This window comes from Sphaeramia orbicularis, chromosome 24 (assembly GCF_902148855.1).
Source record: "Sphaeramia orbicularis chromosome 24, fSphaOr1.1, whole genome shotgun sequence".
NCBI classification, from domain to species: Eukaryota; Metazoa; Chordata; class Actinopteri; order Kurtiformes; family Apogonidae; genus Sphaeramia; species Sphaeramia orbicularis.
Window position 1 is genome coordinate 30569259 of NC_043979.1, and position 13287 is coordinate 30582545.

At 36.6% G+C, this 13287-nt stretch overlaps 1 protein-coding gene across 7 annotated transcripts in view; it reads right to left on the reverse strand.

Annotated features, from left to right (window-relative positions):
* Nucleotides 1-13287, reverse strand: part of lama2 (laminin, alpha 2) — a 400339-nt gene extending 387052 nt beyond the window's left edge. For all 7 annotated transcript variants that reach the window (XM_030128899.1, XM_030128898.1, XM_030128896.1 and 4 more), the window contains exon 1: nucleotides 13168-13287. In XM_030128899.1, coding sequence (XP_029984759.1) covers nucleotides 13168-13237 — 70 coding nt within the window. In that variant the 5' untranslated portion in view covers nucleotides 13238-13287. The remainder of the gene's footprint in view (nucleotides 1-13167) is intronic.

The following is a 13287-nucleotide window of genomic DNA, read 5'->3' on the forward strand; positions in this document are numbered from 1 at the left end:
AATTTTTAAAAAAGGGAAATCGTAAAATCGATTTCATCTCTCTCATGCCTCCGGGCCGCGCGCCTCCGCGTGCCCGCGGGCTCCCGTAGGCTCTTCCTGTGACAGCGGTCTGTCACAGAAGTCCGTGTAATGACCGGACGTTAAATCTGTTCATGAACCCGCAGTACGTATACCAATATAAGCCGTGGCTTCACGCACGGATCCCGCAATTGAAATATAACTGCAAGCGGATCACTAATCTTCCGTTGTCCCGGATCCGTACCGTACTGTCTTCTTCCGAACCGGGTCCGGGTCTCGGGGTCATCAGCCTCAGCAGAGGAGCCCAGACAGCCCTGTGCCCACACACATCCACCAGCTCCAGGGACAGAATCCCTCCAGTGTGTCCTGGGTCGGTCTATTCCACGCACGGATCCCCCAGTTTAAATAGAACCGCATGGGGAACACTCATATTAACCTGGTCCACGCACGCACGCACGACTGATGCCTGTCACTGACTGACACTGGTATCACTTCTGTGGGCCCAGATACCCAGAAAAGAAAGAAAAAAAAAAACTTTTTTTTTTTTTTTTTAATAATTAATTTAGTCCTCTTACTTGCTAAATTTTTCATTCACAAATGTAAGTTCTGTAACACAAAACCAAATATTATTTATGTTTTGTAAGATGTTGAAATTTATTTAAAGCTGTTAGATAAATGTGGAAACAAAAAGGTTGTAACAACTATCAGTATTTGCTCTGATTTGGACATTTTCTTATAGTGTATTCCCCCTGACAAACTTATGTTATTTTCTTGTTGTATACATTGTTTGTATACTCTACTTCATTTCAAAGATTTAATGAAGAGAAAAAACAAAACAAAACTGTAGGTTCATCACGTGATCCCATCACAGCTTTGAGGTCAGAGCAGTGGCTTGCATTGTGGGCTGCTCACGAAAACGACATGTTGACTGCTGTTGCCTTTTCTAGTTATACCCAAAAATCGAAATCGAAAATCGAGTTTTTAGAGGAAAAAATCGGGATTTTTTTTTTTGCCAAAATCGTGCAGCCCTAGTAAAATATATCATTAACTGAACATAAATCAAGTGTCTCCACTGGTGAATCAATGCTGTAGAAGATGACGGTGTTTCCACGGTAACTACAGAGCCTCTGAACAAATGGGTCATATCTGATGACCATGAAAAGATGACAAACTGCATTTTACACCAATTATTGATATGTATTGATATGATTAGTGGATCAACAGGTATTAAACAGTTTAGATCAGGTTGGTGGTAAATGTTTGGGTCTTTATGGGTTAAACAGCCTGTGTAGCTCAGCCCAAGATGTTCACTGAGTATAAGCACATAAAAAAAAACAACAAATCTTCATAACTTATCAAGCAGCAAATGTTTTGGCCTCTTTCATTAATGATCGACTAAGGCTTTCCATCCAAGTCTTCACATTTTCTTGAGTTTATGCAACGATATAAAAACACCTCCCTTCTCCATCTCCCAAAACATTTTCTGAAACAGAGGAAAATGCGCTCTGTGTTTTACTTGAGTGCTGTATTTACTCTGCTGCTGCTTCAACCTCATCGTCCCACGTGCCCTCTGAGCCCTCTGTCTACCGGCTTTACCCACCCTAACCATACCACTGACAGCTCCCCTCCAATGCCAAATACCTCTTGAACACACACTCCGTCCTTTCTCCTCTCAATTTGAGCCCTTACCACCTCCTCCTTCTCCCTATCTGATTATCTCCTGGTGTCTCTGAGCTGTGTCGCTGATGGAGAGCATGGCTGCTTGACACGCCTGGTAATGAGGCTCCTCACCCAGATGGCCTCTCCTGTCCTCTTATACACCCTCTCTCTCCCTCTCTCGTTCCCGTCACACACATAAATACAGTATGCAGAAACATGCAGCAGCCCCCTCCCCTCCACCCTTCTGCAGGAGGTCCCACACAGCTGGAGATATTTTGAAGAGGATAAATAGAAAAAAGCATGACGACCACTACATTTGTCTCATCTTTAAAGCAGCAGTTTCCATTGCCAAAACCCAGGCTGGTTAAACACACACTCATATACACACATTGCGGTCAGCTTCGACAGTCTAGGGTCTGTACTATGAAGGAGTTTTTGGGTTTTTTGTGCTAACCCTTTATTGGGCAAGTGACCATTTTTGGTAATTATGACACACATTACAAGACAGTAGTCAATTTTCCATTGGGCATTTGCGCAAAACTTTACCGATATTTACTCAATGTCGAAAACACAGAGGGTCGTAATGTCAGTTTTTCCATTGAATCACAAATGCGATGATTTGTTTATTTATTATCGCAAGATGACACGAGAAGTCATTCCATAAACATGGCGACGAATGTAAATATGGTGTTGATTTACAGATATATTCATTATTACTATATATTACCCCTCTATCTCGTATTAAATTTAAAAATGATTGAGTTTCCTGGTGTGTCCACACATACCACAACATGTTTCTTCTTCTTCTTCTTCGCTTGTTGTAATGTACGTCAACATCCAGTTCTTTAATTCACCTGACTCTAGTTGCGAAAAAAGGTCTTTCCATTGCAGATTTGCGTGATATACCATTTGCGCTACCCCAAAAAAAACCACCTCTTGCCAGCGCAAAAACTTTTAACCAAAAAATGAGACTTTTGGCGAAATTGTCGTTTTTCCATTAGTTAAATTTTTATGCACAAATTATTAAAGGTAAAAGATTAAAAACGTAACAGCACCAGCTACTGTTTTATAAAGTCTCTTGGAAAATAGTGTCACCATTCTGAGAAGATCCTGTGGACAGTTAAAGCTACAGGAGCTGAAATCCCCTCAAAAAAACATAATGTGAAAATTCACAACTTCCATCTGCAACTGTCTCCTCTCTGTCCAAATTAAAACCATAATACAGATGAACTGGCTATATTTTACAGTGTTGTACAAAAGTCAGTACACTACAGCAGCAGAATCACATCCAGATCATGTGTGACAGAATCTGGGCAGCGACTGGTTTATTTAACCCCTCTACCTATATGAAAACACCTGTGATTAGACAGAAACCTGCATCATATAGTAGATATTCTCCAGCCTGAAAACACAGCGAGTGAGTAGATGCATTAGTCTGATGTGCTCTCAGACCACTTGAATTGCAATATGCTGAGAGGTAATTATGGATTTTTTTGCCCAGTGACAAAAAAATAGTATCAAGCACTGCAGCTTTAAGAGGGATTTTTAGAGACTGCTTGGCTTCCTCTGATGAGCATCTACTTTTTATGTTTACTTGTTCTTGAGCCAGATACACAGTACTATGAAGGACTTGTCTGTATCAGCTATGAAAACTTACAGAAAACATAATGCAGATAACGCTTTTTTTCTTTAAAGTGTTGTTGTTTAAGTGTTTTTATTTATTGTTTTTAATGGTTAATTAAGTTTGCTGTTCAGTGCCTTGATGACAGATTCATTTTAAACAAGTGGTGCCAGGCGTAACAAACCCCGCCCCTCGCACGTATTGTAGCTGATTTTGGCATCGATCCAGGTGATGTCATCATGTCTATGCGTGTACTGATGTCAGCATATCAATTGCCTCTATATATGTGCCAGTTTTGAAGTACATTGAAATAAAATTGATGTTTTCATAGACATCTGAAATTTCGCCCATTATAAGTAAATGGGAGAAGAAAAAAGATTTTAAAAAATTCATTAAAAATGTGAACTTTGACTTACTTTTCCTAAAATGTAACCCCATCTATTCTGGGTTACTGGCAATGTATAAACCCAGTTTGGTATTAATTCATTCTTTCACTCAGGTTATTCACATCTTTTTTGCAAATGTAAGCATTTTCATAATTTAATGGGGGGGTTTTTAACTAAAACAAAAAGAAAAACTTGGGGCAGTCATTACACTGGTCAACAACAAATTTATTGTTTAAGTTTTTTGAGCTGATTTAGGATAATTTTGGTGTGCTGAATCCAAAAATCACATTAATTTTGCTCAATCAGGTCAACTTTCTGACCTATGCTACATATTGGCTTTTTAACATTTTTGCTTACATTTATGGGCATTTTCACACCATACGATACAAAATTCTTTCATATTTCTTGCAATAAATGAGTTCTGAAGATTTTACTTTTGCCAATTTATGATTAATGTTTTTTTTTAATATTACAGGTGAATGAAATGGCTTCAACTAGAAGATCTTGCAAAAATAAGCCTGACGTATTCTGCTACATCTGCAGTGAATACACCATTGTACCTAACAGGAATCCTGTTAGAAAATGATTTTTTTTCTCTTAAAACCTATTTTGGGTGAGAACTATATAAAAAATCAACTAATAAAGTCACAAAAATGTAATCAATTTTGTGAGAAGATCAAATTTTTCAAAATCAAATTAGCAAAAAAACCTGACCTGATTGAGAAAAACAGATGTCATTTTTGGATTTAGCGGTGCAAAATGTTCCTAATTCAGTTGAAAAAACCTAGACAACTTGCAAAAAAAAATTTTTTGTAACCCAGTGTTATTTATAGGTTATTATGTCATTATTTTACTGGTCCCGCCGCTTGAGATCAAAATGGGCTAAATGTGGCCCCTGAACTGAAATGAGTTTGACACCCCTAGCCTAGAGTATTTAGTCCTAAATACGCTACTTTTCGCATTTTTGACACATTAGGGCACGCACTTACTATTAAAGTGTAAAATGTCTTATTTTTGTAACAGTCTGTCATGAGTGTTTGATAACCACATTTGAGGAATTACTCTAATGTTGTTTTTTTTCCCCAAACATCAGATCAGTCCCACACATCCAGGATGGATTAGGCTGTAATGTGTTCCTGTCCAGACTCCCATGACAACTCACACCACCAGCATTTCAGATGAAAGCCTAAAACTGTCTTACACAAGAATGCATATGATTACTTTAATGATAAACATGATTATAGTCTGATCTGCTCATGCCTTAATGATGGAGCAGTGACATCAGTAAGCTAATAAAACCACACATCCTCACATTGAAGCTTTTTGCAGCTTTCTGAACTAGCTTTGGTGGCAGCAACTTGAATTATACAGTTGTGGAAAAAATGACTAGACCATCAAAAGTCATCAAAAACAATGGTAATGTAATCAAGTACTAACTCCTGTGTGTATCATGTGACTAAAAGAGACAGAACAGAAAACATGGAATGCCTAAAAGCACTGTTTTTATCAATACAATGCCATGGTTACTGAAGTAAGAACTTAAGTGATTTTGGTTATTATCAAGAAAACCATGGAAAATGGCTAGATATCAGCTCTGAAATTAAACTCTTATGAACTATTTTGTTGTTATCATTATATTTGTCCAAATAAATGTACCTTTATTTGTACCAGGCATTAAAATGAACAAGAAATTGAAAAAAAACAAGGGTGGTCTAATAATTTTTTCTGCAAATGTACATTGAAATTCTACATGTTGACTTAGTTCTTCTTGTGAGAAACATGCAGCTCTACATCTGTCCATGTTTGTATCATATGGTCCTGACACCACCCCCTCTACATGGTCTTAACTAGATTTTGAAAGCCTGGGCTGGATGAATTATACACCCTTCACTGGGCAGAAAAAAACAATAAAACATCTGGCTTTGGTCTTGTGCATTAAAGTGTATCAGCAACAATCTGCGTTCATTCCTGGATCAAATAACTCTGCAGCAGTCACGGGTATTTATCAGCTCCGGTGGGAACAATATTTATTATTTTCAACTGTCACGAACACTGTGTAACTGCATTTTTATCCTTCATATCATGCAAGATGCATCACTGGCAAGACACAGAGGTGAGAGCACTTCACCTGATTTGAGGGAATTTGCTGTTCTCTCAGCATGTTTGTGATGCAGCTGTGGCAAATAAACAGATACTTGTCAACTCAACCTATATTAAAATGGATATATATGCTACTTATTGGCATAAAAATGGTATCAACAAGTTGATAACCAATATAGTGATCCTTCTTATGTTTACTTGTTAGGCTTAGCAAAGCCAGCTAGCATAAAATAATCTGGGTATATTGAACTTCCTTCCCATAGGCTCCAGATTTACAGCGTTTTTTTTCTTTTACTATGGCAATTTACCAATGAGTATTTATCTAGCATGAATATTTCAACTCCCATTGTGCACCATGTAATATTGATTTGCTCCCAGCTGTCAGTCTCCATCTCTGTTGAGGGCATTGTTACCCATTTTTCATTGTTGACTATTTCAGGTCCTAACATGCACAGCACATAATTAATCTTTCACAGCCTCAGAAACCCACCATGCAAAAAAAGAAAAAAGATGCTGCTTTTCTCAAGTACATTTCGCGACACAATTTGTTCTGTAAAGGGTCAGTTCACCAGGATTATAAAACACACAATGTTTTCTCACTTAACCTCCATGTGTCTGGCCATGCAGTCTCATTTGGATTTATTTGCCTGGATTCTAAAACGTCCACCTCGGACATTTCTGCTGCCATCCCAATAGAGTCAGAGGCAAATTAAATTTTCTTTTGTTCCAACAAAAGATGCTGGCATTTAGATGAGGGAATGTTTCATACAGGTACAGAGGAAAGACACTAAAGACTGGAAATTACTACAACTTTTAAGTACATCTTCATTTTTAGGGAAAAGCTGCACAATCACATTTTCCAATTCAACTTTGTATGTAGTATTGACTGGGGCATCGTAAGGGGAGGGGGGGGGGGGGGGGGGGCAAACATGACAGATTCATGGGACCCCGCATTTCCAGGGGGCCCAGTGGACATAGGTTAGAAGTTGTGAAAATTTCGTGTAAGTTCCGCAGTAGAGGAGAGGCATAGAAGCCGGGAGTCGGATGTTCAAAGCTAAGTTCACTACAAAAATCCAAATTTTACCAAGTGTATTTTTCTCATTTCTTGTCAAAATATCTCATAACACTTAAAATAAGACATAATCACCTAAAAAGTAACTTTTCAGTGAGATATAAGAACTTATTTTTAGGCAACAGATCTTGAAAATCTTATTTCAAGAAATCTTACCAAGATAATTTTAACTTTTTCCACTGGCAGATTTTTTTGCATGAATTAAGCAAAAAAAATCTTGAATTAAGCAAAACAAAATCTCCTAATGGAACAAGTAAAATTATCTTGGTAAGATTTCTTGAAAAGTTTTCAAGATCTATTGCCTAAAAATAAGTTCTTATATCTCACAAGTTACTCTTTAGGTGATTATGTCTTATTTTAAGTGTGATGAGATATTTTGATGAGAAATGAGAAAAATACATTTTGTAAGATTTTGATTTTTTCAGTGTTTTACTTTCATTTTCACACCTGTTGGGGTTGTTGCGATACTTATGAAACGCACCCCTATGCCTCCATTTGTTACTATACGTTCACCCCCCCCCCACTCCAATGAAAACTTTACGGATCATTTATTTTCTGAAGGGCCTACAACGTTTACTTTCCATGGGGTCCACAATTGGTCGCGGCACCCCAGAGTACTGATATTCCAAACTCAACAGCAGCAGGAAGCAAGGTTATTATCATTGACGAAAACTAACGAAATGACGAAAACTAGAATTGAAAAAACATTTTCGTTAACTGAAATAAATAAAACTATAATTAAAAGAAAAAAATGATAACCAACTGAAACTGTATTGTGTGCTTACAAAACTAACTAAAACATATCAAAATTATGGATAAAATTCCCTTCGTTTTTGTCTTTGTCAACGTCGGATTGATACAAAAGTGATTTATTTCGCTCTAGCAATTTTAGCTAGCGGCACCATACAGTACTTCACTGTCCGTCACTTGTGGTCACTTGTGGTTTACAGTCGTCTTCCAGTCCCCACTCTACCTGGAAACATGGAGATTAAAGTTGGGAGAAAGCAGCAGAGTCCTGTCTGGGATTTATTTGAATACGACGGAGAAGAAGAAAAAAGTATTAAAAAACTAAAATTAATACTAAAACTAAACTAAAACTAAGCATTTCGGGAAAAAAATGAAAACTAATAAAAACTAGCAAACCTGCTCTAAAAACGAATTAAAACTAACTGAATTAGAGTAAAAAACGTCAAAACTAAATAAAACTAAACTATAATGAAAAATCCAAAACTATGATAACCTTGGCAGGAAGTTGCATACTATAACCTGCGGTGTCAAATGTATTCACACTCATTACTCAGGTAGAAATATAGATACTAGGGTTTAAAAAGACTTCTGTAGAAGTTGAAGCATCAACTCAAGCTTTTTACTCAAAATTGTGAAAGTACTGGTTTCAAAACTACTTAAAGTATAAAAGTAAATGTAAGGGGGAAAAAATGCCATTAGGACAAAAGCTTAGGCGGTGCCACAGGGGCCTAAACTGCACTACCCCACCTCCCAAAAAACATTTTTCTAAAGGCCATGATGACTATAATGTGATATTAAAATGTTAATGTTGAAACATTTGGGATGCACTAGGCTACCTGTTTCAGCTGCATATATACCCACTGAAAATGGTCTTCCTGGCTGCTACCAACCTCCTCACTGGTGCTTAGTTGGGACATTTCGCTCGAGTTCTCTTGAGTCTCTACCACAGACATCTTCAAACTAGGTTACATATGTCTGCTATGTCCTTACTGGAGTGTGACATGATTTGTGTCGTGTACAGGTGCGATGGATCACGTACAAACCAACAGGGTGTCGGAATGGTATATGTTTATACTTTTCATCCAACCACAAACAAATTCACTCTATCCGGATGGCACGATTCATCTGGATAGTTTTTTTTTTATTTGAATGATGACAAGCCAGAACAAATAAAAGCCAAAATGAAACAGGAGTAACAAGGCTATTTTTAAAATGTAAGGAGTAGAAAGAACAGAGAATTCTCTGAAAATCTAAGGAGTAGAAGTAAAAAGTCAGCTGAAAAATAATTACTCCAGTGAAGTATATAGATAACCAAAATTTTTACTTAAGTAAGGTAATGAAGTATTGGCACTTGTTACTTGATACCTCTGACCATAACCCAATTAGTTCTACCAAAACCACCAGCAAATCAATGCTAAGTATCCACAGACTGTATCACTACTGAATAAAGTATAAAGCTCGAACGCTACAAACATCTGTAATACCTGTACTATCAAGCTTCCTCCTTCCAACCGCACAAAATAACACCGTGTCTTACAATCTTCACATGCTGTGTGAGCTGATAGTTTACATTATAGCTCTGTTAGCTTAGCTCTGTTTTTAGACAGAAAACAGCTGCAGTAAAACCACAGTTTACCCCCATTTTTCTGTACAGTTTGTGTTCTCAACAGCTGCACTAAAGATCTGTTTGGAATCGTCCAAACAAGGTCAGAACTGTCACAGTTTAGTCTGTACCGCAGATCAACTAATAGTGAACTTAGCGAAGATAATAACATCACATAACTTTTTATCTTCATAAGCCTCATCAACACTCACTCGTGCAGAAGAAATGGTGTGATTTCAGCATCAAACTCCATTCTTTTCATTTAGAGCTGTGTCCAGTGGTGAAAACAACAATAATGCTTCTAGCTTTGATCACTTTGTCACTTACTTTGACTCTAAAAGATGTGTTGTAATCCCATCTTGTCACTTTATATTTTCCTCATCATATGAAAAAAGGTCACCAGAGGAGTGACTCAATACTCCCTCTAGTGGTCACATAAATAATCCTCTGACCTGTCAATATAAGCCAGTGTTTCTCAAACTGTGGGGCGGGCCCCTCGGGGGGGCGCGAAGGCTTTCCAGGGGGGGCATGGGATCATTCCTAGGTGTTTTGTTTTTTTCTTCAGGTTAGAACATGTATCAGGTGGAACTAATGTTTTAGCGTTGGAGCACCCTGGACTCGTTTTAGGGACATACAACAAACAAAACTACTGCCATAGTGATCTGTCACTAGACTAGACCAAGAGTTTAGGTTTGGAGAATGGACAAGGATTGGACTGGAAAAGAAAAATGTGCAATGTTTCTGGTTTTGCACAGTTTGTACAGATTGCACTTTAATGTTCTGAGATGTGCAATGGAAACAGGCTCATTGCAGCCACTGATATTGTTAAAATGTTAATCTTTGTTACCAAAATTTGTTTGTTGTTCTACAATAAAATTTACCTTATTGTCATAGTTGTAAGATAATTACACATTTCCTATTTTTATTTGAAAAAATAATGTCTCAGGGAGCAGTCTTGTTGAGGTAATTTTTATTGTTCAATCAAAAATCGAAGTCATTTTTAATTTGACCAACAAATTATTCAAGGAAAAGCAAAAAGTATTCTTATGATATTGATGTTTCTTTCTATAAAAGTTATAATTGCACCACAGGTACAATGTTGTTGGGGTTGAGGGGGGCTTTGAGATTTTTTTGTGTTCCAAAGGGGGGCCCGACAGAAAAAGATTGAGAACCACTGATATAAGCAAAGATCATTTAAGATTTCTCCTTTCATATTTGAAAATAGAAATACTACATGTAGTCCCTTTAAGAACAAATGGTGGTAGCCAAAGTGTCAGTGTCAATCTCTCAAGCTCTGAACAAATAGAAGACCACAGCATAAAAAAGACAAGATGACAATGGTAAAAAAAAAAAGTAAGAAAACTCCAGCATTCAACTTTGTGGTAAATTTGTGTAAACTTTGTGTAAATACCTTTTACATCAAAATACATAAGAATTTGAGCCAAAGTGACAGTAAACTGCACTAAATCCAGCATAGAAAACAATACAAAGACAAGCAAGAGCTACAAATACACCAAAATATTACAGACAACATAGCATACATAGAGTCTGATGCACAGAAACCACACAGTTCTGGAAGAAATTAAGAAACCACAACAAATTCATCTGAAACCCACTGAAATTGATGAAGAGGAAGATGGATGGTCACAAACCATCAAACAAATCCAAGCTGCTGGCATCTTTGTACAAGGACATAAAATCACAGCTTTCATGTGTCTGGGCTTGGTCTTAGCCAGAATACATCAAGTCGACTCATTATTTTAATTGAACACAGAATCATAGTTAGATCTGTCTGGGCCCTAAAGATGAAGTAGTGATACACATTCTCACGGCCAGATTTCCTGTTTCTGTTTTAGCCTTTATCTTAGATGTATTCTGGTGGAGACTGGTTGAGACAATGCATGAAAGCTTCACTAAATAACCATTAATGAATCGTCTGAAGTTAAAACATTAGTATTGTATAGATAAAAATGAATACAAACGTGTCTTATTTGCTTAACTTAAGATCTGACGACACTACTTTTTGTGATGTTGTGCAAACAAATGCACTGAACGACAACTGGAAATTGGGGGAAATCATCCTTTTACCCATGATTCTTAATTAAATAACTGTTGTTTTTTTTTCAGAGCCAGCCAAAATGTCAACACATATTACTAATGTAGGACAGGATTGTGGCTCTGACAAGGTCTGTCATATTGATACAGCTCCTTAATCTACATAATGGTTCTAAAATGACATTAATATCCTGCTCCAGATGCACGCCTGACCTGAATATTTATTCCATTAACAAAAAAATCACAAATAACAGACAGTACAAAAATAGCTAAACTACCTTCAAAGTGGCCCATTTTAACTTGATTCCAATTCCACAAAAATTATTTTTCTGCAAATATTTCATGATAATATTTGAGATAGTGTATAGTTTTAACATTTTTCCACTACTGTATGTTATTTAAGTAAAGTTTTAAACCATTTTTTGCATGTGAGGGACAAAAAAATTCCAATTTTTTCCCCAAAGGACATGACTTAATTCTCATAACATTATTATGACTCTTTTCTCTAAAATATTCCAACTGAGCTCTCATAATACTTTACATGCCTGACCTGACTATTTATTTCAACAACAAAAATAACAAACAGAAAATGAGGATAAAACTAGCTGAACTACCTTCCAAGTGGCCAATTTTAATTTGTTTCCAATTCCACAAAAATTATTTTTTTCTGCAAATATCTCATGATAATATTTGAAACTGGGTATAATTTAATGTTTGTCCACTACTGTATGTTATTTAAGTAAAGTTTTAAACCATTTTTTGCATGTGAGGGACAAAAAAAATTCCAACTTTTTACCCAAATGTTATGACTTTATTCTCATATTATGACTCTTTTCTCCAAAATATTCCAACTGTAATCTCATAATTAATACTTTACACGCCTGAGCTGAATATTTATCTCAATAACAAAAATAACAAACAGACAATGAGGATAAAACTAGCTGAACTACCTTCCAAGTGGCCAATTTTAACTTGTTTCCAATTCCACAAAAATGATTTTTCTGCAAATATCTCATGATCATATTTGAGATTCGGTGTAATTTAACATTTTTCCACTACTGTATGTTATTTAAGTAAAGTTTTAAACCATTTTTGCATGTGAGGGACAAAAAAATTCCAACTTTTTTCCCAAATGTTATGACTTCATTCTTATAATATTATTATGACTCTTTTCTCTAAAATATTCCAACTGTACTCTCATAATACTTTATCCACCTGACCTGAATATTTATTTCAATAACAAAAATAACAGACAAGGAGAATAAAACTCGCTGAACTACCTTCCAAGTGGCCAAATTTAACTTGTTTCCTGTTCCACAAAAAAAAAAAATTCTGCAAATATCTCATGATCATATTTGAGATTGGGTATAATTTTAACATCTTTCCACAGCTGCATGTTATTTAAGTAAAGTTTTAAACCATTTTTGCATGTGAGGGACAAAAAAATTCCAACTTTTTTCCCCAAATGTTGTGACTTTATTCTAATAATTTCATCCAAAAGTATTCCAACTGTACTCTTATAATACTTTACACACCTGACCTGAATATTTATTTCAATGACAAAAATAACAAACAAACAATGAGGATAAAACTAGCTGAACTACCTTCATAGTGGCCAATTTTAACTCTTTTCCATTAAAATAATACACATATGTTTTCTTTAAAGACAACTGGACTTGACACTTTATGTTACTGAGGGGTTTTCATGTTTGTAAGGAAAGTTTTTCAACACTTTTGTGCTCGTGCATGTCAATAGAGGACTAAAGTGTTTCCCATCCTACCCTGTCGTGTTGTCTTTCATTTCCAGGAGCCTAGACTGACGGACACTGAGCTCAATGACTCCCGCTGAGCCGCGTATCGATTTATTGATCAGCTATCAGGTTATGTATCAGCCTTAAGGACTCACCTCTCTGTTGAGCGTGCCCGCATTGCCATAGCAACGCGGTCAGGAGGAGCGCGAGCCCGAGTTGCTTCATTTGGTCCAGTCTCTGATGTGATGCGGTTAGGTCCGCGTGCCGTGGCCTCG